We start from the raw sequence: 26,632 nt of genomic DNA on the forward strand, positions 1-26,632 counted from the left end.
TTTGATTTTTTTTAACCTCAGCGGAAATGGTTAAAGTCATCAAAAACTAAAAATATCTTTCCAAAGCAGCTAATTCAAACAGTTAGTTCACCCAAAAATGAAAATTCTGTCATTAATTACTCACCCTCATGTCATTCCACACCCATAAGAACTTCATCTTCAGAAAACAAATTAAGATATTTTGATGAAATCCAAGAGATTTTTTTATCCTCCATTGAAAGCAACAAAATTACTACATTCAATGACCAGAAAAGTTGTAAAAACATTGTTAAAATAGTCAATGTGACTACAGTGATTCAACCTTAAAAATAACAAACGTATTCAACAAATTCATCTCTCCCGTCATTCTGCTTCGCTATTTTCGTTGCAGCACTTCCAGGTTCTACATCCGAACGGCGGCTCAGTATTGGCTGACGCTGGTCACGTGAGCAGCATGACGCATGATGCGTGTGATGCTGACGCAGGAGCCAGCCAATAATGAGACGCCGTTTGGATGTAAACACGGAAGCGTTGCACGGCGCCAACTGTGTAAAAGACTGACAGAGAAGAGGAAAAATTGTTGAATAAAGTCATTTTTGTTTTGTTTTTGCACACAAAAAGTATTCTCATCACTTCATAACATTAAGGTTGAACCACTGCAGCCACGTTGACTAATTTAACAATATTTTTACTACTTTTCTGGACCTTGAATGTGGTAATTTCATTGGAGTATAAAAAAAATCTCTAAATATCTTAATTTTTGTTCTGAAGATGAACAAAGGTCTTACGGGTGTGGAATGATATGAGGGTGAGTAATTATTAGGGAAGTTTCATATTTGGGTGAACTAACCCTTTAATGTGTTTGTTGTCTCAAAAGTAAAGCCACACACTCAGCCCAGAAGAGGGCGCTGTGGTCTAGGCACATATTTTTGGTGCTTGCAGATGAGATTTATCCCAACATTAATTAATAAGTAAAGTGATACTGCTTTGCAGGCGAAATAGCCTAAATAATTTACTCAACATAAAAATCCTAAATGGCCTTCTACACTGTACAAAAACCTGAGATGCTAAAAAAAAACAACAACAACAAAAAAACATTAATTACATCTTGAGCACGGCCGTCATATTGCTGAAGAATGACGGATGATGACATCTGATACTGAACAAAGCGTTTATCTCTTTGAAGTCTTGTCACACATATACAAGCCCAGGATTTATCAGAGAGTAAAGACTCAGAGGGTGGAGCTCTTTCACTAAGAGGGTGATCCAAAGTTTCTCTACATTTACTGACTTTGTCATCACTCCTTCTCCAAAGATCATCCATCATGTTTCTCTCTTATTGGATATTTTCATTATTCATCGGTAAGAAGTGTTCTAATTTTCAGGGTATCATCCCCAACATGCTGAAGAATAAAAGCCAGAGAATGTGGCATGTGAACCAAGTTAATTTTAGGGCAACCGATGCATAGTTTATGATGACAAGATCTAATTTCTGTTTTATTAACAAACATACATTTCTCTCTTTTTTACAGGAATTTCTTTTGCAAACACAATATACCCATTATCCTCTGAAAAGCATGTTTTCAGAGGTGAAAATGTGATTCTTTCTTGTAACTACAGTGGCAATGTAGATAATCTGCAGTGGTATCGTCAGGATCCTGGATCTCGACCAGAGCACCTCATTCTCGTCACAGAATATTCAGAACCTGATCTTTCACGTCGTCTGTCTGCGAAAGCTACAAAAGACATCAAACAAGTGAACCTTACAATCTCCTCTGCTGAAGTGTCAGACTCTGCTCTGTATTACTGCGCTCTGCAGCCCACAGTCACAGGAAACCTGAGAGCACTGTACAAAAACCTGGGATGCATTACACTCGTGTTAACTTTGATTTTTTTTAACCTCAGCGGAAATGGTTAAAGTCATCAAAAACTAAAAATATCTTTCCAAAGCAGCTAATTCAAACAGTTAGTTCACCCAAAAATGAAAATTCTGTCATTAATTACTCACCCTCATGTCATTCCACACCCATAAGAACTTCATCTTCAGAAAACAAATTAAGATATTTTGATGAAATCCAAGAGATTTTTTTATCCTCCATTGAAAGCAACAAAATTACCACATTCAATGACCAGAAAAGTTGTAAAAACATTGTTAAAATAGTCAATGTGACTACAGTGATTCAACCTTAAAAATAACAAACGTATTCAACAAATTCATCTCTCCCGTCATTCTGCTTCGCTATTTTCGTTGCAGCACTTCCAGGTTCTACATCCGAACGGCGGCTCAGTATTGGCTGACGCTGGTCACGTGAGCAGCATGACGCATGATGCGTGTGATGCTGACGCAGGAGCCAGCCAATAATGAGACGCCGTTTGGATGTAAACACGGAAGCGTTGCACGGCGCCAACTGTGTAAAAGACTGACAGAGAAGAGGAAAAATTGTTGAATAAAGTCATTTTTGTTTTGTTTTTGCACACAAAAAGTATTCTCATCACTTCATAACATTAAGGTTGAACCACTGCAGCCACGTTGACTAATTTAACAATATTTTTACTACTTTTCTGGACCTTGAATGTGGTAATTTCATTGGAGTATAAAAAAAATCTCTAAATATCTTAATTTTTGTTCTGAAGATGAACAAAGGTCTTACGGGTGTGGAATGATATGAGGGTGAGTAATTATTAGGGAAGTTTCATATTTGGGTGAACTAACCCTTTAATGTGTTTGTTTGTTGTCTCAAAGGTAAAGCCACACACTCAGCCCAGAAGAGGGCGCTGTGGTCTAGGCACATATTTTTGGTGCTTGCAGATGAGATTTATCCCAACATTAATTAATAAGTAAAGTGATACTGCTTTGCAGGCGAAATAGCCTAAATAATTTACTCAACATAAAAATCCTAAATGGCCTTCTACACGGTACAAAAACCTGAGATGCTAAAAAAAACAACAACAACAAAAAACATTAATTACATCTTGAGCACGGCCGTCATATTGCTGAAGAATGACAAATGATGGCATCTGATATTGAACAAAGCTCTTTGAAGTCTTGTCACACATATACAAGCCCAGGATTTATCAGAGAGTAAAGACTCAGAGGGTGGAGCTCTTTCACTAAGAGGGTGATCCAAAGTTTCTCTACATTTACTGACTTTGTCATCACTCCTTCTCCAAAGATCATCCATCATGTTTCTCTCTTATTGGATATTTTCATTATTCATCGGTAAGAAGTGTTCTAATTTTCAGGGTATCATCCCCAACATGCTGAAGAATAAAAGCCAGAGAATGTGGCATGTGAACCAAGTTAATTTTAGGGAAACCGATGCATAGTTTATGATGACAAGATCTAATTTCTGTTTTATTAACAAACATACATTTCTCTTTTTTTTTTACAGGAATTTCTTTTGCAAACACAATATACCCATTATCCTCTGAAAAGCATGTTTTCAGAGGTGAAAATGTGATTCTTTCTTGTAACTACAGTGGCGATGTAAACAATCTGCAGTGGTTTCGTCAGGATCCTGGATCTCGACCAGAGCACCTCATTCTCGTCACAGAATATTCAGAACCTGATCTTTCACGTCGTCTGTCTGCGAAAGCTACAAAAGACATCAAACAAGTGAACCTTACAATCTCCTCTGCTGAAGTGTCAGACTCTGCTCTGTATTACTGCGCTCTGCAGCCCACAGTCACAGGAAACCTGAGAACACTGTACAAAAACCTGGGATGTATTACACTTAAAAAAAAAAATAATAATAATAACATCAGCAGAAATGGTTAAAGTCATCAAAGACTAAAAATATTTTTTCCAAACCAGTTAATTTAAACAGTTTTTAATGTGTTTGTTTGTTGTCTCAAAAGTAAAGTCACCCACTCAGCCCAGAAGAGGGCGCTGTGCTCTACGCACTGTATTCCTCCTCTCATGCACAGTCACACAAGTCTTCATATACATAAGCAAGTCAGCTATAAGCATTATTGCCAATGATCATAGAAATCTAAATCATGATATATTCATCACTGTTTTCTTGAATTTTAACAATTGTGAAATAAATTTATTTTCAGGTAAATCACATAAAATATTGCATACTGTATAGATTTAAATGAAACTGTTTGTATGCAGCACCAGCATATGTACTTTAAAATATAATACTTCATTAAGGTTGAAAAAACACTTAGCTCGTATTTTTAATTTGCCACAAGCGAAGCTCTAGTCTAGTCTCAAATCATATTGTTTCAGTCAGGAAACATATGAGTCTCTTTTCATTCCATCATGCTGCTCTGTGCACTTTTATCCCAACGTTAATTAATAAATAATGTGATACTGCTTTGCAGGCATGATACAAAATAATTAATTTACTCTCACCGTCACGTTTCTCCAAGCGTGCCACATGAGTCCTGTTAAGTGAAGTCAAAGTGTCTCGATCGCCCCCAGGTGGCTGGATGCAGTATATGTCATAAACACCGCCCTCTTCGTGTAATCTAATGGGATGCGAGACAAACTAAACAGTCAAATTACACTATTCTTTTCCAAAGATGGTCTCTGTCATTTTAGGTTTTTATCACGCTAAAGTGATCGTTCTTAAAATAAGTTTGTTTTTAGTTAGTTATTTGATGCTATAAAAACACGAGTTTTTGACATCATGATTGATCGCTGAGATTGACAGCTTCTCTGACCAAAGTAGTCACTGAAGCACCAACTGACTTTTTTCTGGATCTTCAGGAAGAGATTGGAGCTTTAAATTTCTACATTTCCAGAATTGTTTATTTCACACCAACAAAATGAGTTGTTCTGCAGTATTAACCGATTCTGCGGGAGTGTGTGCGGGACCTTGATATCGGCTCCACTTCGTGCTCACTACTGCGCAGACTCAGGCTCCAAGTTCACTATGCACAGACTCGAGAAGAAGAACAAGAGAAGAGAAGAAAAACAGCACAGAAATCTTATTGGTTCTCATGTCTATCTGCAATAGATTTGAATGTATGAAAGTGACTAAGATTTGAGAACTCAGTAAAGTCTCACAGTCACAGGGTGTGGCTACAAAAGAAACACGGAAGGCACTTGCTCTTTCTGTTTCCCAGTATTAGGATGCTGTTTTTTTACCTTACAGTCATGGCACTTCTTTCAGGTGATTGATTTATTTTTATATATAAGCTATACATGTTGTTTTTGAGCATATAAAAATATATTTTTCTGATGCTGACTTAAAGTTATTTTCTTCTGTTGTTCTCTTTCCAGACAATGTTCTTGCAAATGAAATAACACCCCTATATACTGTAAAGCATGATCTAGAAGGAGAAAAGACGACTCTTTCCTGCAACTACAGTGAAAGTAACATACAGAGTCTTCAGTGGTACAGACAGACTTCCAACACTGCCCCTGAATTTCTCTTGCAAGCTTTTGAAGGTTTGGGAACACAGCATAAGGACCATTATGTTGCTAAAGTTCAAAAGAACGAAAAACAACTAGATTTGGAGATCTCCAAAACTGAAATAGCAGACTCTGCCATATACTACTGTGCACTGGTGCCCACAGTAACAGGAAACCCTTCTACACTGTACAAAAACCTGACATACACTTGATTATTCTGTCTCTGATCCTGGTGCTACAGTACATGTCACGCATGTGGAAAACAAAGCAACAGTAAGATTAGCAAAAAGTATTCATTTATCAGTTTGCAGTTTAGATTAATGCATAGATTTTGTTCAGAGAGGGTTTGGAGGGTAATTATTTTCTAATAGAATTAACTAGAATGTATTCATATTTTTTTAAATTACACATCCCAGAAGTACGTATTGTATAGGGCTGAAAATGAAACTATGACCTGCAGGCTCCAGCTGTCAATGGTTTGTCTCTTGTATGGTATATGCAGGATCTCAGGTCTGGAGCATAGTTTCTTTATTTTTATTTCTGAATAGAAAAGCACATTTAGGTGTGCATCTGACATTCAGTGCACAAACCTTGTTGAGACAGAATCTTGTCAGCTGTAGAATGATGTACCTTAGAGCCTACATTGACAGAAATCATTCCCTCACTGTAACAATATCTAGTGATGGCCGATTTCAAAACACTGCTTCGGAGCGTTATGAATCTTTTGAGTCGAATCAGTGATTCGGATCGCGTATCAAACCGCCAAACTGCTGAAATCACGTGACTTTGGCGCTCCGAACCACTGATTTGATTCGTAAAGCTCCGAAGCTTCATGAAGCAGTGTTTTGAAATCGGCCATCACTAGATATTGTTAAAAAGTCATTATTTTGTTTTTTTGGCGCACAAAAAATATTCTCATCGCTTTATAATATTAAGGTAGAACTACTGAACTCACATGAACTGATTTAAATATGTTTTCAGTACCTTTATGGATCTTGAGAGAGGAAGTACCATTGCTGTCTACGCAGGCCTTGCTGAGCCATCTGATTTAATCAAAAAGATCTTAATTTGTGTTCTGAAGATGAACGAAAGTCTTAGGGGTGGAGAACAACATGAGGGTGAGTAATAAATGACATTATTTTCATTTTTGGGTGAACTAACCATTTAAATTACCCAAGAAGTTATTTGATTCTGTACAGTCCTGCTCCTGAAGGGCCACCGTCCTGGTGAATTTAGCTCCAACCCCAATAAACACACCTGAACCAGCTAATCAAGGTTTTTAAGCATACAGGAAACTTCCAGGTGTGTTGTGGTAAGTTGGAGCTAAACTCTGCAGGACAGTGGCCCTCCAGGACCGAGTTTGGACACCCCTGCTCTAGACTGATTCTAACACAGCTCAAAACATGAGCAAATAAAAAATGTTCGGGCAGCCAGAAGGTGGCGCTCACGAGTTTAATTTTGAGAGGCTACAGATATGAAGTTGTCTGTGCTGACAGATGGAAAATACACAGTTGTTTTGATAGTGGCTATATTTGTCTGTAGTGATTTTTTATACACTGTATAAACTCTTAATATAATAATTCTATATTTGTATTATAAACTTATAATTTTATAATTAATTATATATTTATAAAAATATCCAAAAATATCTGTTTTCCATTGTCTGATAAAACGCCACTTTAATATAGGAAATATCTTACCCAGGATTCTGAGAATGGTGACCATTAAGAAACATGGGACAATTTTGATAGATAATTTTTAATGACAGATGAGAGAATATAAGTCAGAATCAACAGTTTTGTCACAGAATCTTCAGATGCATCTAATCCTTCTCGTCATGTATAAGATAAAAAATATCAAAAGAGAAAATTTGTTGGTAAAGATCTGCTAAAATTACAGACTAAATATCTCAAAAGAAACTAGAGAGGAGCGAAGAAAAAAAATATTGAGACAAACATTTAGTGATAGTGATGGTCGGTATAAGGATCTTAAAGTGATAATGTAGCAGTGGAAGTGCGCGTATATGAAACATCTGATTCTGACACTTGGTTGATGAACTATTATGTTTATCTACTTACATTTCAGTTTGTTGATTCATCTGGGTGAGATGGTTTTGTGTATCTAAATTAAAGACTAAAACTATATGAAAAATCTGTGTTGTAAATAGAAGTACTAAATGGAAAGAATCTGTATTATGGTTGTTCTTATGGCAAAGATACCTTGGCTTTATCATTGCCACTATTAATTACCCAGAATCCACAGAGAGCTTCAGTGGGCGGAGCTTTATGATGATGTGAGCAACAGAGAGGAGTTCAAAACATTTCCACAGAATCTGCACTCAGCTCTTGTGTTGCTCTAAATGTCTTTCATTTATGATCTCTCTCAGTCATAATGTTGTTCTTTTGTCTCACGGTTCTGGCACTTCTTACAGGTATTTAATTTTGATATTCTGTTAATATAATATAATTCTGTTAATATAACCCTTAGGGTGGAACAGATATAACTAATGTGCAATGAGTTATTCTTTTGTTCTTGATGTCATTTTTCAGAAAGTGTTTTTGCGAATGCAATAACACCCATGTCTACTGTAAATCATGCTGTAGAAGGAGAAAAGACGATTCTTTCCTGCAACTACAGTGGAAGTACTATACAGAGTTGGCAGTGGTACAGACAGCATCCCAACACTGCTCCAGAGTTTCTCTTGCAAGCTTTTGAAAATCAGGATCCAGTGAAGAAAGGCCGTCATATCGCTGAAGCACAAAAGGACAAAAAACAGCTGAATCTGGAGATCTCCAAAACTGAAATAGCAGACTCTGCCATATACTACTGTGCACTGGTGCCCACAGTAACAGGAAACCCTTCTACACTGTACAAAAACCAGACATACAGTATGATGATCACTTAACATTAATCTGAACCACACCTCTCCCACAACCATTCAAAAGATTGAAATAAACTTTAATATGTTATCACAAACTGCCATGATCAACAGCAGCATTAAACTAATCCTTCAGTGTTCTTAAACTTGCAGGATTTTTTTCTACATAAAAAAAATGATCTACAGTCTTCTTTAATATTTTGACAAACTATGTGCATCAAAGGAACAAGCTTATGTATTTTATAACATTATTTCCATTGAGTGCACAAGATGTTCTTTTAATAAATATAAGTGCAGAGCTGCAGTATTTAATAAATATTGCAGAGACAAACATTATCTATTAATAAACTTAAACATTATGTCTAATAAATTAGAAATCAAAATGTGTTTTATATACAGTAAATCTTTCATCATCGAAAACAATTTCTGTATGAATAGTCCCAACAAAAAATAAAAATGCGTTGTCGTCCACTTCCTTGCCACAGGGTGGCGCTCTGCAGCCTGTTGTTAGAAAGCAGCTCAAGTTAAATATGATTGACTCCAGGTTGAGTTTGACACTTAAAGCATTCATTCTACTGAACAAGGGCCAGGTTTACTGTAGTCTTGATGGTATTTTCACTGCTTAAGGGTAAGTAATACTTTAACGCTCATTGTTGCATCAGTGTCGGTACCAATAGACTGGACATGTGACAGTAACAGTTCTGTTGAACAATAATTACTTTAACAGATTTTCTCTCTTCTTCTTTTACAGAGAGCGCTGATGCATACACAATAGAATCTCTCTCACCAGAAGAGCATGTTTCAGTTGGAGAAAGTGCTGTTATCTCCTGCAAATACAGCGGCATTGGGCCGAGCTTCCAGTGGTATCGCCAATATCCAAGATCCAGACCAGAGTTCCTTATTTTTCACACAGAGACTGGTGTTTCAAATAAATCCACTTTACGTCTCACAGCGATACCCAAAAAAGAAATGACACAAGTGGATCTGGAGATCTCCTCTACTGAAGTGAAAGACACTGCTGTGTATTACTGCGCCCTGGTGCCCACAGTGACAGGAAACACACCTGCTCTGTACAAAAACTTAATACATTAATCTTGCATTACACAAAAATGTGAAACACCCACATCCAATACACCACAACAAATTATTGATGCAACATGTTTAAATCTAATGAAATGCTGTCAGGTCTTTATTTTGAGAGAAAAACAGCCCATCAGAGAAGATAAAGTCTCAGTCTGAGGGTGGAGCAAATTCACAAAGACTTGAATGTGTGAAAGGCTGATTCAGATGGAGTGAACCTGCTTTGATAGCTTTACAATCACTCTTCATCACAAACCATCATGCTTCTCTTTTGATGGATATCACTGTCATTATTGATTGGTAAATAATTTCTTGTTCTATTCTTTTTATTAAATGAAACTTTATTTTATGTCAGTGTGTGCACAAGTGCTTAATATCAGTTTAATTAATATAGAAGCATTTTGTCCATACAGGAAATTCCTTTGCTGACACAATACAGCCATTGTCTTCTGAACAACATATTTTCAGAGGTGACAATGTGACTCTGTCCTGTAACTACAGTGGTTTTGTAAATAACCTGCTATGGTATCGGAAACATGAGGGATCTAGGCCGGAGTTCCTGATACTTGTAAATGAAAATTCAGAGTCATCTGAGGCTTCTCGTCGTCTGTCAGCAAAAGATTCAATAGACAAAAAACAAGTGAATCTTACAATCTCTTCTGCTGAGGTGTCAGACTCTGCTCTGTACTACTGCGCTCTGAGGCCCACAGTCACAGAAAGACCAGAAACACTGTACAAAAACCTGATTCCAGTCATGTGATTCTGTACTGTTATTCATTTTACAGTTCAGTTTGACATCTCAATAAATAATCAAACCCCTTCTTTAAGTTGTATTTCAGGTGTACGGTAATCTTTAATTTGATGTTTGATTTCAATTTCTTAAAATGGATAAAAAATATGCAGTGTATCTTCACACGAGGTGGTAATTTCTATGTGCATACAAACATTTTAGTTTGTCTCTTTTATAAGAAAGCTTCAGAAACAATATTAAAATTTTTTATTTTTTTACAGTTTTATTTCATTTTATTACATTTTTCTACAAACTTACAACTAAAAATCTATAAATCTTTAGAACAGCTTTAAGAGGGATGCATGTAAGGATCTTCTATCTCGACAGAAGTCTTTTATAGAGGGTAAAAATACAGATACTGTGCGAGTCCTCAGTGATTCATGAAGATCTGAACGTGTTTGTTTTCACCCAGCAGAGGGCGTTCTTCTCATTTCTGTAGTCCTCATGTACACAGTGAGCTCAAGACTCATCATGGAAGGTCAAATCTTGCCACAGGGTGGAGCTCCAGACTTAAGTCACAGTGTTTCAGTGAGGTTCATTTATTTTATTCATCACCACCTCTTTTGATTTAAACATGTATTTCATTTATGTGATCACAATAGTGAATTCAGTATGTTGTTTTTTTTCCAGGAGACTCTCTTGGTGATGTAATAACATCTCATGATTCTGAAAAAGAAGCTCAAGATGGTAACAGTGTTACTCTCTCCTGCAACTACAGCGGTGTTGTTCTCAATCTACTGTGGTATCGTCAGTATCAGAGATCCAAACCAGAACTCCTTCTCTCCATCACTGAATCTGGAGATGCAGTTAAAGCAGATCCATCAGCCCACTGGTTTTCTCCTAAAGTTGACAAACTCACAAAGCAATGTTTGATTATTCAATAATCTATATGAATAAAGTACTTGTACTGAGGCATGTTTCTCCTCTGGTGTGACATGCCAAACTCCATCTAAAAGTATTTTAACAGCATTGTCTAATCCTTATTCATTTACATGCTTTTATTTTTCTTTTCTTTCTTTTGTTCTTTCTTTCTTTCTTTTTTTAACTCAAATGAATTGTGATGCTACATGGAATATTTGTTCAAACGTTTCATTAAATTGGTGTAAATAGAAGTAATTAACTGAAAGAATCATGGTAGAATTATGGTTGTTGTTCTTGTGGCAAAGATACCTTGGCTTTATCGTTGCCACTATTAATTACCCAGAATCCACAGAGAGCTTCAGTGGGCGGAGCTTTATGATGATGCGAGCAACAGAAAGGAGTTCAAAATATCTTGTGTTGCTCTAAATGTCTTTCATTTATGATCTCTGTCAGTCATAATGTTGTTCTTTTGTCTCACAGTTCTGGCACTTCTAACAGGTATTTTGATATTCTGTTAATATGATATAATTCTGTTAATATAACTCTTATTTGCTATAAATTAAATTTAAATGGACAGATATAACTACTGAATGTGCATTGAGTTATTCTTATGTTCTTCATATCATCTTTCAGAGAGTGTTTTTGCGAATGCAATAACACCCATGTCTACTGTAAATCATGCTGTAGAAGGAGAAAAGACGACTCTTTCCTGCAACTACAGTGGAAGTACTATAAGGAGTTTTCAGTGGTACAGACAGCATCCCAACACTGCTCCAGAGTTTCTTTTGCAAGCTTTTGAAAATCAGGATCCAGCGAAGAAAGGCCGTCATATCGCTGAAGCAAAAAAGGACAAAAAACAGCTGAATCTGGAGATCTCCAAAACTGAAATAGCAGACTCTGCCATATACTACTGTGCACTGGTGCCCACAGTAACAGGAAACCCTTCTACACTGTACAAAAACCAGACATACAGTATGATGATCACTTAACATTAATCTGAACCACACCTCTCCCACAATCATTCAAAAGATTGAAATAAAGATTTTTTTTTCTACATAAATATGATCTAAAATTTTCTTTACTATTTGGATCAATTATGTGCATCAAAGGAACAAGCTTCTGTATTTTATAACATTATTTCCATTGAGTGCACAAGATGTGCTTTTAATACATGGAAGTGCATGTTACTTTTTAAAGAAATGTCTATTGCAGACACAATAAACATTATCCATTAATAAACTTATTCTAATAAACATTACATCTAATAAATTAGCAATCAAAATGTGTTTTTTTTCTTCAGGTAGAGGAAAGACACATGTGACGGAGGGTGGAGCTCTCACAAAGTGTGGAAGAGGCTCAGAGTCACTCTACTTCACTTCCTCTTTGTAGACCATCCATCATGATTCTTCTTTGTTGGATTTCGTTTTTATTCATAGGTAGGTGTTTTGATGTTAAAAGCTGAAAAAGACACTGAATGTATAGTGTGTGTCTGAAGTTAGAGCAACCGATACATGTGTTTATGATGATAAATTAGTCTTCTGTTTAATGAATAATGATGAATCTCCCCCTTTTTTTAACAGGAAATTCCTCTGCAAACACAATACAACCATTATCCTCTGAAAAGCGTGTTTTCAGAGGTCAAAATGTGATTCTTTCCTGTAATTACAGCGGTGATGTAAACAATCTGCAGTGGTATCGTCAGGATCCTGGATCCCGTCCAGAGTACCTCATACTTGTCACAGAATATTCAGATCCACCTGATCCTTCACTCCGTCTGACAGCAAAAGCTACAAAAGAGATCAAACGTGTGGATCTGGAGATCTCCTCTGCTGCAGTATCAGACTCTGCTCTGTATTACTGTGCTCTGGAGCCCACAGTCACAGGAAACACAAGAACACTGTACAAAAACCTGGGATATAATCAATCAGATTAAACATGAATTTGAAAGGTTTAGCAATAAAACCTTGATGTTAAATAGTAAATTAAAATTTTCAATTGTGAACATTTGCCCGATGTCTTTCAATCAAACACTGTTAAGTGACCAAATAAATCTAAGTGAACAAAAACACACTAGCTTCTTCACATCAAAGAAACAGAGATGTATTACCAATATTACATGGTGTCAAAAACGACTGATCAACTATGGTGAAAATGCCCCTATTTCACATTTTTGTCTAATTTAATGCCGTTTTTTCATTAGAATACTTTTTTCAATGATGTGATTCAGCATCATTTGTGACTAAACTCTAATCCAGCTGTTACTTAATCTCTGAAATCTTCTTATATTTACATTAGTCACTGAAGATAACTGTATTCATGATAAGTTATACAGTAAATCTTTCATCATAGAAAACAATTTCTGTATGAATAGTCCCAACACAAAATAAAAATGCGTTGTCGTCCACTTCCTTGCCACAGGGTGGCGCTCTGCAGCCTGTTGTTAGAAAGCAGCTCAAGTTAAATATGATTGACTCCAGGTTGAGTTTGACACTTAAAGCATTCATTCTACTGAACAATGGCCAGGTTTACTGTAGTCTTGATGGTATTTTCATTGCTTAAGGGTAAGTAATACTTTAACGCTCATTGTTGCATCAGTGTCGGTACCAATAGACTGGACATGTGACAGTAACAGTTCTGTTGAACAATAATTACTTTAACAGATTTTCTCTCTTCTTCTTTTACAGAGAGCGCTGATGCATATACAATAGAATCTCTCTCACCAGAAAAGCATGTTTCAGTTGGAGAAAGTGCTGTTATCTCCTGCAAATACAGCGGCCTTGGGCCCAACTTCCAGTGGTATCGCCAATATCCAAAATCCAGACCAGAGTTCCTTATTTTTCACACAGAGACTGGTGTTTCAAATAAATCCACTTTACGTCTCACAGCGATACCCAAAAAAGAAATGACACAAGTGGATCTGGAGATCTCCTCTACTGAAGTGAAAGACTCTGCTGTGTATTACTGCGCCCTGGTGCCCACAGTGACAGGAAACACACCTGCTCTGTACAAAAACTTAATACATTAATCTTGCATTACACAAAACTGTGAAACACCCACATCCAATTCACCACAACATATTACTGATGCAACATGTTTAAATCTAATGAAACGCTGTCAGGTCTTCATTTTGAGAGAAAAACAGCCCATCAGAGAAGATAAAGTCTCAGTCTGAGGGTGGAGCATTTTGTTTCCAACAAAAATGAACCAACAACCTATTTATTTCATTACAAGTGAAATCCTGAACAAATAAAGAGAGGCCAGGGAAAATAAATCTTGATAAACCATCGATAGGTCTCTGCCTAAAGTAGACAGATCTCTTCGTAACCAATTATCAATTTTGTTTCTTAACTTTCTCCACAGCAGACTTCCCAACAGTCAAAGCGGCATTACGTCACAAAAGTGTGGACTTGGAGGAAGACCACAAGAGCTTAGGATTCCATTTGGGACAGGGCCTATAAAGACTCCATTACAGAAGTAAATCATATTGCCAGAAGGCGGAGCTTAATATCAAGATGTAGAAGCATTTCAATCTGACGGAGGTTGTCAGAATTCAAAGGCATCCAGTCTGAATGATACTCAAGTCTTTCAGATTCTTCTTCAGATATCTGCTGTCATGATTATTTTCACTCTCCTCAGATTTTTGTGGATGTTTATTGGTAAGATAAAGTTGTATTTTTCTCTTCAATCTACCAGTTACTTTTTACTTATTCACTAATACTTTCTATGGTTTAGTTTCTGTTTGATTGATCTGATTAGACTTTTATTCTCCATTTACAGGCCACACAGAGGCAGATGTAATAAACCCCTTGTCAGAGGATGAAAATAGACTTGTTGGTGACACTGTTACTCTGTCCTGCAGTTACAAAGACTATACGGCTAATCCAAATAGTTTACAGTGGTACAGACAATATCCCAGATCCAAACCAGAGTTCCTCCTTTACATTTTCGAACGTGGAGCTATGAGTGAAAATAGACCAGACAGATTTTCAGCTGAAGTTCATAAAGATATTAAAAAAGTGGATCTGAAGATCTCCTCTGCTGTTCAGGCAGATTCTGCCATGTACTATTGTGCCCTGGTGCCCACAGTGACAGGAAATATATCTGCATCATACAAAAACCTCCCATGTCATCATCAAAGAAAGACAAAGCTCTAAACACTTACTTCATCCTGTCTCATATGCATCATCACCACAATAGTCCTTTTGATGAAACATGTTATAACATGCATTCATATAATCAAAGGTTCACATCTTCAACATGACTGAAATTCTACAGAAAACTTTGAACTGTTTTGCCAGGAGGTGGCGCTGTATGACTTAAAGTGAGAGAGAAGAGACATTGTCTTTTCATTTTGTGAGTTTTTCCAACAGTATAATCCTGCAATATGAGTTGTATGTTACATGCAGATTAATTCTCTGTGTCAATATTGTTATTGCGCAGGTCAGATTTTGCCCTTAGGTTGATGTTATTTTGTCAGCTTAAATGTCAGAGACTGACATGTTTAAATTTGAGCTGCAAGACATTGTTACTTTGCTTCAGATTTTAGTTTACTTTTGTTCACTTAATTGGTTGCTTGCTCCTATAGTTACTATAAAGAGACAGAGACTGTGTGTGTTTTTTTTTTTTTTTTTTTTTTTGCTTGCAAGGTTCTCTAGAAAAATGTGTTACTGAATGATAATATTATACCAGATATTGTATTCTGCCAGACAGAGGAGCTATATGATTCACGTTTTTTTATTACCCAGCACCTGCTATATTTGTGTTAGTTATATCTTTGGAAGAAATGTACAGCAGTGATTTTCATAGTCACTTTTTTTCTCTTCACTGGTCAGGTCTTTATTTTGAGAGAAAAACAGCCTATCAGAGAAGATAAAGTCTCAGTCTGAGGGTGGAGCAAATTCACAAAGACTTGAACGTGTGAAAGGCTGGTTCAGATGGAGTGAACCTGCTTTGATAGCTTTACAATCACTCTTCATCACAAACCATCATGCTTCTCTTTTGGTGGATATCACTGTCATTATTGATGGGTAAATAATTTCTTGTTCTATTGTTTTTATTAAATGAAACTTTATTTTATGTCAGTGTGTGCACAAGTGCTTAATATCAGTTTAATCAATACAGAAACATTTTGTCCATACAGGAAATTCCTTTGCTGACACAATACAGCCATTGTCTTCTGAACAACATATTTTCAGAGGTGACAATGTGACTCTGTCCTGTAACTACAGTGGTTTTGTAAATAACCTGCTATGGTATCGGAAACATGTGGGATCAAGACCGGAGTTCCTGATACTTGTAAATGAAAATTCATAGTCATCTGAGGCTTCTCGTCGTCTGTCAGCAAAAGATTCAAAAGACAAAAAACAAGTGAATCTTACAATCTCTTCTGCTGAGGTGTCAGACTCTGCTCTGTACTACTGCGCTCTGAGGCCCACAGTCACAGAAAGACCAGAAACACTGTACAAAAACCTGATTCCAGTCATGTGATTCTGTACTGTTATTCATTTTACAGTTCAGTTTGACATCTCAATAAACAATCAAACCCCTTCTTTAAGTTGTATTTCAGGTGTGTGGTAATCTTTAATTTGACATTTGATTTCAATTTCTTAAAATGGATAAGAAATATGCAATGTACAGTATCTTCACACGAGGTGTTCCAGTAATTTCTATGTGCATACACACATTTTAGTTTGTCTCTTTTATAAGAAAGCTGCAGTAACTTAAAATTTATATTTACTATTTTTTTTACAGTTTTATTTCATTTTATTACATTTTTCTACAAACTTACAACTAAAAATCTATAAATCTTTAGAACAGCTTTAAGAGGGATGCATGTAAGGATCTTCTATCTCGACAGAAGTCTTTTATAGAGGGTAAAAATACAGATACTGTGCGAAGGCCGGAAGGCCGGCTGGCTTGAGAACGTCTGGAGTGCCGGCTGACCTGCTGACGTCTGGGGTGTCGGCTGATGTGCTGACAAGGATCTTCTATCTTGACAGAAGTCTTTTATAGAGGGTAAAAATACAGATACTGTGCGAGTCCTCAGTGATTCATGAAGGTCTAAACGTGTTTGTTTTCACCCAGCAGAGGGCGTTCTTCTCATTTCTGTAGTCCTCATGTACACAATGAGCTCAAGACTCATCATGGAAGGTCAAATCTTGCCACAGGGTGGAGCTCCAGACTTAAGTCACAGTGTTTCAGTGAGATTCATTTATTTTATTCATCACCACCTCTTTTGATTTAAACATGTTAGTATTTCATTTATGTGATCACAATAGTGAATTCAGTATGTTGTTTTTTTCCAGGAGACTCTCTTGGTGATGTAATAACATCTCATGATTTTGAAAAAGAAGCTCAAGATGGTAACAGTGTTACTCTCTCCTGCAACTACAGCGGTGTTGTTCTCAATCTACTGTGGTATCGTCAGTATCAGAGATCCAAACCAGAACTCCTTCTCTCCATCAGTGAATCTGGAGATGCAGTTAAAGCAGATCCATCAGCCCACTGGTTTTCTCCAAAAGTTGACAAACTCACAAAGCAATGTTTGATTATTCAATAATCTATATGAATAAAGTACTTGTACTGAGGCATGTTTCTCCTCTGGTGTGACATGCCAAACTCCATCTAAAAGTATTTTAACAGCATTGTCTAATCCTTATTCATTTACATGCTTTTATTTTTCTTTTCTTTCTTTTGTTCTTTCTTTCTTTCTTTCTTTCTTTCTTTTATTAACTCAAATGAATTGTGATGCTACATGGAATATTTGTTCAAAAGTTTCATTAAATTGGTGTAAATAGAAGTAGTTAACTGAAAGAATCATGGTAGAATTATGTTTGTTGTTCTTGTGGCAAAGATACCTTGGCTTTATCGTTGCCACTATTAATTACCCAGAATCCACAGACAGCTTCAGTGGGCGGAGCTTTATGATGATGCGAGCAACAGAAAGGAGTTCAAAATATCTTGTGTTGCTCTAAATGTCTTTCATTTATGATCTCTGTCAGTCATAATGTTGTTCTTTTGTCTCACAGTTCTGGCACTTCTAACAGGTATTTTGATATTCTGTTAATATGATATAATTCTGTTAATATAACGCTTATTTGCTATAAATTAAATTTAAATGGACAGATACTGAATGTGCATTGAGTTATTCTTATGTTCTTCATATCATCTTTCAGAGAGTGTTTTTGCGAATGCAATAACACCCATGTCTACTGTAAATCATGCTTTAGAAGGAGAAAAGACGACTCTTTCCTGCAACTACAGTGGAAGTAATATTAACAATTTTCAGTGGTACAGACAGCATCCCAACACTGCTCCAGAGTTTCTTTTGCAAGCTTTTGAAAATCAGGATCCAGCGAAGAAAGGCCGTCATATCGCTGAAGCAAAAAAGGACAAAAAACAGCTGAACCTGGAGATCTCCAAAACTGAAATAGCAGACTCTGCCATATACTACTGTGCACTGGTGCCCACAGTAACAGGAAACCCTTCTACACTGTACAAAAACCAGACATACAGTATGATGATCACTTAACATTAATCTGAACCACACCTCTCCCACAATCATTCAAAAGATTGAAATATACTTTAATATGTTATCACAAACTGCCATGATCAACAGCAGCATTAAACTAATCCTTCAGTGTTGAAAAATGATCTACAATCTTCTTTAATATTTTGACAAACTATGTGCATCAAAGGAACAAGCTTATGTATTTTATAACATTATTTCCATTGAGTTAACAAGATGTGCTTTAAATAAATATAAGTGCAGAGCTGCAGTATTTAATAAATATTGCAGAGACAAACATTATCTATTAATAAACTTAAACATTATGTCTAATAAATTAGAAATCAAAATGTGTTTTATATACAGTAAATCTTTCATCATAGAAAACAATTTCTGTATGAATAGTCCCAACACAAAATAAAAATGTGTTGTCGTCCACTTCCTTGCCACAGGGTGGCGCTCTGCAGCCTGTTGTTAGAAAGCAGCTCAAGTTAAATATGATTGACTCCAGGTTGAGTTTTTTAACAGGAAATTCCTCTGCAAACACAATACAACCATTATCCTCTGCAAAGCGTGTTTTCAGAGGTCAAAATGTGATTCTTTCCTGTAATTACAGCGGTGATGTAAACAATCTGCAGTGGTATCGTCAGGATCCTGGATCCCGTCCAGAGTACCTCATACTTGTCACAGAATATTCAGATCCACCTGATCCTTCACTCCGTCTGACAGCAAAAGCTACAAAAGAGATCAAACGTGTGGATCTGGAGATCTCCTCTGCTGCAGTATCAGACTCTGCTCTGTATTACTGTGCTCTGAGGCCCACAGTCACAGGAAACACAAGAACACTGTACAAAAACCTGGGATATAATCAATCAAATTAAATATGAATTTGAAAGGTTTAGCAATAAAAAAAAAAATGTTAAATTAAATAAAATAGTATATTAAAATTTTAAGTTGCAAACATTTGTCCAATGTCAAGTGACTAAATAAATCTAAGTAAACAAAAACACACTAGCTTCTTCACATCAAAGAAACACAGAGACATAAAGTATTACCAATATTAGCAATATGGTAACATGGTGTCAAAAACGTCTGATCAACTATAGTGAAAATTCCTCTATTTCACATTTTTGTCTAATTTAATGCTGTTTTTTCATTAGAATACTTGTTTCAATGATGTGATTCAGCATCATTTGTGACTAAACTCTAATCCAGCTGTTACTTAATCTCTGAAATTCTTCTTATATTTACATTAATCACTGAAGATAACTGTATTCATGATAAGTTATACAGTAAATCTTTCATCATCGAAAACAATTTCTGTATGAATAGTCCCAACACAAAATAAAAAATGCGTTGTCGTCCACTTCCTTGCCACAGGGTGGCGCTCCGCAGCCTGTTGTTAGAAAGCAGCTCAAGTTAAATATGATTGACTCCAAGTTGAGTTTGACACTTAAAGCATTCATTCTACTGAACAATGGCCAGGTTTACTGTAGTCTTAATGGTATTTTCACTGCTTAAGGGTAAGTAATACTTTAACGCTCATTGTTGCATCAGTGTCGGTACCAATAGACTGGACATGTGACAGTAACAGTTCTGTTGAACAATAATTACTTTAACAGATTTTCTCTCTTCTTCTTTTACAGAGAGTGCTGATGCAAATACAATAGAATCTCTCTCACCGGAAAAGCATGTTTCAGTTGGAGAAAGTGCTGTTATCTCCTGCAAATACAGCGGCCTTGGGCCGAGCTTCCAGTGGTATCGCCAATATCCAAGATCCAGACCAGAGTTCCTTATTTTTCACACAGAGACTGGTGTTTCAAATAAATCCACTTTACGTCTCACAGCGATACCCAAAAAAGAAATGACACAAGTGGATCTGGAGATCTCCTCTACTGAAGTGAAAGACTCTGCTGTGTATTACTGCGCCCTGGTGCCCACAGTGACAGGAAACACACCTGCTCTGTACAAAAACTTAATACATTAATCTTGCATTACACAAAACTGTGAAACACCCACATCCAATACACCACAACAAATTACTGATGCAACATGTTTAAATCTAATGAAACGCTGTCAGGTCTTCATTTTGAGAGAAAAACAGCCTATCAGAGAAGATAAAGTCTCAGTCTGAGGGTGGAGCAAATTCACAAAGACTTGAACGTGTGAAAGGCTGATTCAGATGGAGTGAACCTGCTTTGATAGCTTTACAATCACTCTTCATCACAAACCGTCATGCTTCTCTTTTGTTGGATATCACTGTCATTATTGATTGGTAAATAATTTCTTGTTCTATTCTTTTTATTAAATGAAACTTTATTTTATGTTAGTGTGTGCACAAGTGCTTAATATCAGTTTAATTAATACAGAAGCATTTTGTCCATACAGGAAATTCCTTTGCTGACACAATACAGCCATTGTCTTCTGAACAACATATTTTCAGAGGTGACAATGTGACTCTGTCCTGTAACTACAGTGGCCGTGGATATAACCTGCTATGGTATCGGAAACATGTGGGATCTAGGCCGGAGTTCCTGATACTTGTAAATGAAAATTCAGAGTCATCTGAGGCTTCTCTTCGTCTGTCAGCAAAAGATTCAATAGACAAAAAACAAGTGAATCTTACAATCTCTTCTGCTGAGGTGTCAGACTCTGCTCTGTACTACTGCGCTCTGAGGCCCACAGTCACAGAAAGACCAGAAACACTGTACAAAAACCTGATTCCAGTCATGTGATTCTGTACTGTTATTGATTTTACAGTTCAGTTTGACATCTCAATAAATAATCAAACCCCTTCTTTAAGTTGTATTTCAGGTGTGTGGTAATCTTTAATTTGATGTTTGATTTCAATTTCTTAAAATGGATAAAAAATATGCAGTGTATCTTCACACAAGGTGTTTCAGTAATTTCTATGTCAAGTCAAGTCAAGTCACCTTTATTTATATAGCGCTTTTTACAATGTAGATTGTGTCAAAGCAGCTTTACATTGATAACTGGTACATTGTTAGGCTGCACAGCAGCTCTTAAAGAATAGTGTCAATGCAGGCAGATCAAAAGCACTGTTGAATATCAAATGTCAAGTCAAGTGTCCCCAACTAAGCAAGCCAGAGGCGACAGCGGCAAGGAACCCAAACTCCATCAGGTGACATTAGGTGGCAGACAAGTGGCAAATTGGTGTTAAAATGGAGAAAAAAACCTTGGGAGAAACCAGGCTTAGTCGGGGTGCCAGTTCTCCTCTGGCCAACAGTGCTTTGTTACAATTCAGGTTGCTATCATAAGTCCAATAGGATCGCAACATTAAAAGTATTTATTTCAGTTCCATCCAATTGAGGATCGTATTGAGGATCACGCCGGTATGGACGGTTGTTGAGGAACTGTCAACAACATACAAACTGTGCATACAAACATTTTAGTTTGTCTCTTTTATAAGAAAGCTTCAGAAACAATATTAATATTTTTTATTTTTTTACAGTTTTATTTCATTTTATTAAATTTTTCTACAAACTTACAACTAAAAATCTATAAATCTTTAGAACAGCTTTAAGAGGGATGCATGTAAGGATCTTCTATCTTGACAGAAGTCTTTTATAGAGGGTAAAAATACAGATACTGTGCGAGTCCTCAGTGATTCATGAAGGTCTGAACGTGTTTGTTTTCACCCAGCAGAGGGCGTTCTTCTCATTTCTGTGGTCCTCATGTACACAATGAGCTCAAGACTCATCTTGGAAGGTCAAATCTTGCCACAGGGTGGAGCTCCAGACTTAAGTCACAGTGTTTCAGTGAGGTTCATTTATTTTATTCATCACCACCTCTTTTGATTTAAACATGTATTTCATTTATGTGATCACAATAGTGAATTCAGTATGTTGTTTTTTCAGGAGACTCTATTGGTGATGTAATAACATCTCATGGTTCTGAAAAAGAAGCTCAAGATGGTAACAGTGTTACTCTCTCCTGCAACTACAGCGGTGTTGTTCTCAATCTACTGTGGTATCGTCAGTATCAGAGATCCAAACCAGAACTCCTTCTCTCCATCAGTGAATCTGGAGATGCAGTTAAAGCAGATCCATCAGCCCACTGGTTTTCTCCAAAAGTTGACAAACTCACAAAGCAATGTTTGATTATTCAATAATCTATATGAATAAAGTACTTGTACTGTGACATGCCAAACTCCATCTAAAAGTATTTTAACAGCATTGTCTAATCCTTATTCATTTACATGCTTTTATTTTTCTTTTCTTTCTTTCTTTCTTTCTTTCTTTAACTCAAATGAATTGTGATGCTACATGGAATATTTGTTCAAAAGTTTCATTAAATTGGTGTAATTGGTGTAAATAGAAGTAGTTAACTGAAAGAATCATGGTAGAATTATGGTTGTTCTTGTGGCAAAGATATCTTGGCTTTATCGTTGCCACTATTAATTACCCAGAATCCACAGAGAGCTTCAGTGGGCGGAGCTTTATGATGATGCGAGCAACAGAAAGGAGTTCAAAATATCTTGTGTTGCTCTAAATGTCTTTCATTTATGATCTCTCTCAGTCATAATGTTGTTCTTTTGTCTCACAGTTCTGGCACTTCTAACAGGTATTTTGATATTCTGTTAATATGACATAATTCTGTTAATATGATATAATTCTGTTAATATAACTCTTATTTGCTATAAATTAAATTTAAATGGACAGATATAACTACTGAATGTGCAATGAGTTATTCTTATGTTCTTCATATCATCTTTCAGAGAGTGTTTTTGCGAATGCAATAACACCCATGTCTACTGTAAATCATGCTTTAGAAGGAGAAAAGACGACTTTTTCCTGCAACTACAGTGGAAGTAATATACAGAGTTTTCAGTGGTATAGACAGCATCCCAACACTGCTCCAGAGTTTCTTTTGCAAGCTTTTGAAAATCAGGATCCAGCTAAGAAAGGCCGTCATATCGCTGAAGCAAAAAAGGACAAAAAACAGCTGAATCTGGAGATCTCCAAAACTGAAATAGCAGACTCTGCCATATACTACTGTGCACTGGTGCCCACAGTAACAGGAAACCCTTCTACACTGTACAAAAACCAGACATACAGTATGATGATCACTTAACATTAATCTGAACCACACCTCTCCCACAACCATTCAAAAGATTGAAATAAAGATTTTTTTTTCTACATAAATATGATCTAAAATTTTCTTTACTATTTTGATCAATTATGTGCATCAAAGGAACAAGCTTCTGTATTTTATAACATTATTTCCATTGAGTGCACAAGATGTGCTTTTAATACATGGAAGTGCTTGTTACTTTTTAAAGAAATGTCTATTGCAGACACAATAAACATTATCCATTAATAAACTTATTCTAATAAACATTACATCAAATAAATTAGCAATCAAAATGTGTTTTTTTTCTTCAGGTAGAGGAAAGACACATGTGATGGAGGGTGGAGCTCTCACAAAGTGTGGAAGAGGCTCAGAGTCACTCTACTTCACTTCCTCTTTGTAGACCATCCATCATGATTCTTCTTTGTTGGATTTTGTTTTTATTCATAGGTAGGTGTTTTGATGTTAAAAGCTGAAAAAGACACTGAATATATAGTGTGTGTCTGAAGTTAGAGCAACCGATACATGTGTTTATGATGATAAATTAGTCTTCTGTTTAATGAATAATGATGAATCTCCCCCTTTTTTTTACAGGAAATTCCTCTGCAAACACAATACAACCATTATCCTCTGAAAAGCGTGTTTTCAGAGGTCAAAATGTGATTCTTTCCTGTAATTACAGCGGTGATGTAAACAATCTGCAGTGGTATCGTCAGGATCCTGGATCCCATCCAGAGTACCTCATACTTGTCACAGAATATTCAGATCCACCTGATCCTTCACTCCGTCTGACAGCAAAAGCTACAAAAGAGATCAAACGTGTGGATCTGGAGATCTCCTCTGCTGCAGTATCAGACTCTGCTCTGTATTACTGTGCTCTGAGGCCCACAGTCACAGGAAACACAAGAACACTGTACAAAAACCTGGAATATAATCAATCAGATTAAACATGAATTTGAAAGGTTTAGCAATAAAACCGTGATGTTAAATAGTAAATTAAAATTTTCAATTGTGAACATTTGCCCGATGTCTTTCAATCAAACACTGTTAAGTGACCAAATAAATCTAAGTGAACAAAAACACACTAGCTTCTTCACATCAAAGAAACACAGAGACGTATTACCAATATTGCATGGTGTCAAAAACATCTGATCAACTATAGTGAAAATTCCTCTATTTCACATTTTTGTCTAATTTAATGCAGTTTGTTCATTAGAATACTTGTTTCAATGATGTGATTCAGCATCATTTGTGACTAAACTCTAATCCAGCTGTTACTTAATCTCTGAAATTCTTCTTATATTTACATTAATCACTGAAGATAACTGTATTCATGATTCGTTATACAGTAAATCTTTCATCATAGAAAACAATTTCTGTATGAATAGTCCCAACACAAAATAAAAATGCGTTGTCGTCCACTTCCTTGCCACAGGGTGGCGCTCTGCAGCCTGTTGTTAGAAAGCAGCTCAAGTTAAATATGATTGACTCCAAGTTGAGTTTGACACTTAAAGCATTCATTCTACTGAACAATGGCCAGGTTTACTGTAGTCTTGATGGTATTTTCATTGCTTAAGGGTAAGTAATACTTTAACGCTCATTGTTGCATCAGTGTCAGTACCAATAGACTGGACATGTGACAGTAACAGTTCTGTTGAACAATAATTACTTTAACAGATTTTCTCTCTTCTTCTTTTACAGAGAGCGCTGATGCAAATACAATAGAATCTCTCTCACCGGAAAAGCATGTTTCAGTTGGAGAAAGTGCTGTTATCTCCTGCAAATACAGCGGCTTTGGGCCGAGCTTCCAGTGGTATCGCCAATATCCAAGATTCAGACCAGAGTTCCTTATTTTTCACACAGAGACTGGTGTTTCAAATAAATCCACTTTACGTCTCACAGCGATACCCAAAAAAGAAATGACACAAGTGGATCTGGAGATCTCCTCTACTGAAGTGAAAGACTCTGCTGTGTATTACTGCGCCCTGGTGCCCACAGTGACAGGAAACACACCTGCTCTGTACAAAAACTTAATACATTAATCTTGCATTACACAAAACTGTGAAACACCCACATCCAATACACCACAACAAATTATTGATGCAACATGTTTAAATCTAATGAAACGCTGTCAGGTCTTCATTTTGAGAGAAAAACAGCCTATCAGAGAAGATAAAGTCTCAGCCTGAGGGTGGAGCAAATTCACAAAGACTTGAACGTGTGAAAGGCTGATTCAGATGGAGTGAACCTGCTTTGATAGCTTTACAATCACTCTTCATCACAAACCATCATGCTTCTCTTTTGTTGGATATCACTGTCATTATTCATGGGTAAATAATTTCTTGTTCTATTCTTTTTATTAAATGAAACTTTATTTTATGTCAGTGTGTGCACAAGTGCTTAATATCAGTTTAATTAATACAGAAGCATTTTGTCCATACAGGAAATTCCTTTGCTGACACAATACAGCCATTGTCTTCTGAACAACATATTTTCAGAGGTGACAATGTGACTCTGTCCTGTAACTACAGTGGTTTTGTAAATAACCTGCTATGGTATCGGAAACATGAGGGATCTAGGCCGGAGTTCCTGATACTTGTAAATGAAAATTCAGAGTCATCTGAGGCTTCTCGTCGTCTGTCAGCAAAAGATTCAAAAGACAAAAAACAAGTGAATCTTACAATCTCTTCTGCTGAGGTGTCAGACTCTGCTCTGTACTACTGCGCTCTGAGGCCCACAGTCACAGAAAGACCAGAAACACTGTACAAAAACCTGATTCCAGTCATGTGATTCTGTACTGTTATTCATTTTACAGTTCAGTTTGACATCTCAATAAATAATCAAACCCCTTCTTTAAGTTGTATTTTAGGTATGTGGGAAAACTTTAGTTTGACTTTTGACTTCGGTTACTTAAAATGTGTAATTTCTATGTGCATACACACATTTTAGTTTGTCTCTTTTATGAGAAAGCTTCAACGCCGTAAAATTAATGTTTTCCAATTTTTTCCAATTTTATTTTATTTTATTACATTTTTGTAAAAAAAACTAAAAATCTATAAATCTTTAGAACAGCTTTAAGAG

At 36.4% G+C, this 26,632-nt stretch overlaps 1 long non-coding RNA gene and 2 gene segments (V, D, J or C); all 3 read left to right on the plus strand.

The window, feature by feature from the left end:
• Window positions 1-15,115: 15,115 nt before the first annotated feature.
• LOC127504661 (uncharacterized) lies at window positions 15,116-16,507 on the plus strand. The gene is made up of 2 exons (XR_007927418.1): window positions 15,116-15,980; window positions 16,094-16,507. It is a non-coding gene; the product is annotated as an uncharacterized LOC127504661 (long non-coding RNA).
• Window positions 16,508-22,622: 6,115 nt separating this feature from the next.
• LOC127504653 (T cell receptor alpha variable 18-like) lies at window positions 22,623-23,573 on the plus strand. The segment is given in 2 exon segments: window positions 22,623-23,044; window positions 23,199-23,573. Coding segments are annotated over 2 exon segments (396 nt in total).
• A 298-nt stretch (window positions 23,574-23,871) lies between these two features.
• On the plus strand, window positions 23,872-24,552 carry LOC127504633 (T cell receptor alpha variable 21-like). The segment is given in 2 exon segments: window positions 23,872-24,001; window positions 24,146-24,552. Coding segments are annotated over 2 exon segments (390 nt in total).
• The last annotated feature ends 2,080 nt before the right edge of the window (window positions 24,553-26,632 follow it).

The sequence above is a fragment of the Ctenopharyngodon idella genome, chromosome 2, assembly GCF_019924925.1.
Source record: "Ctenopharyngodon idella isolate HZGC_01 chromosome 2, HZGC01, whole genome shotgun sequence".
Lineage (NCBI taxonomy): Eukaryota > Metazoa > Chordata > Actinopteri > Cypriniformes > Xenocyprididae > Ctenopharyngodon > Ctenopharyngodon idella.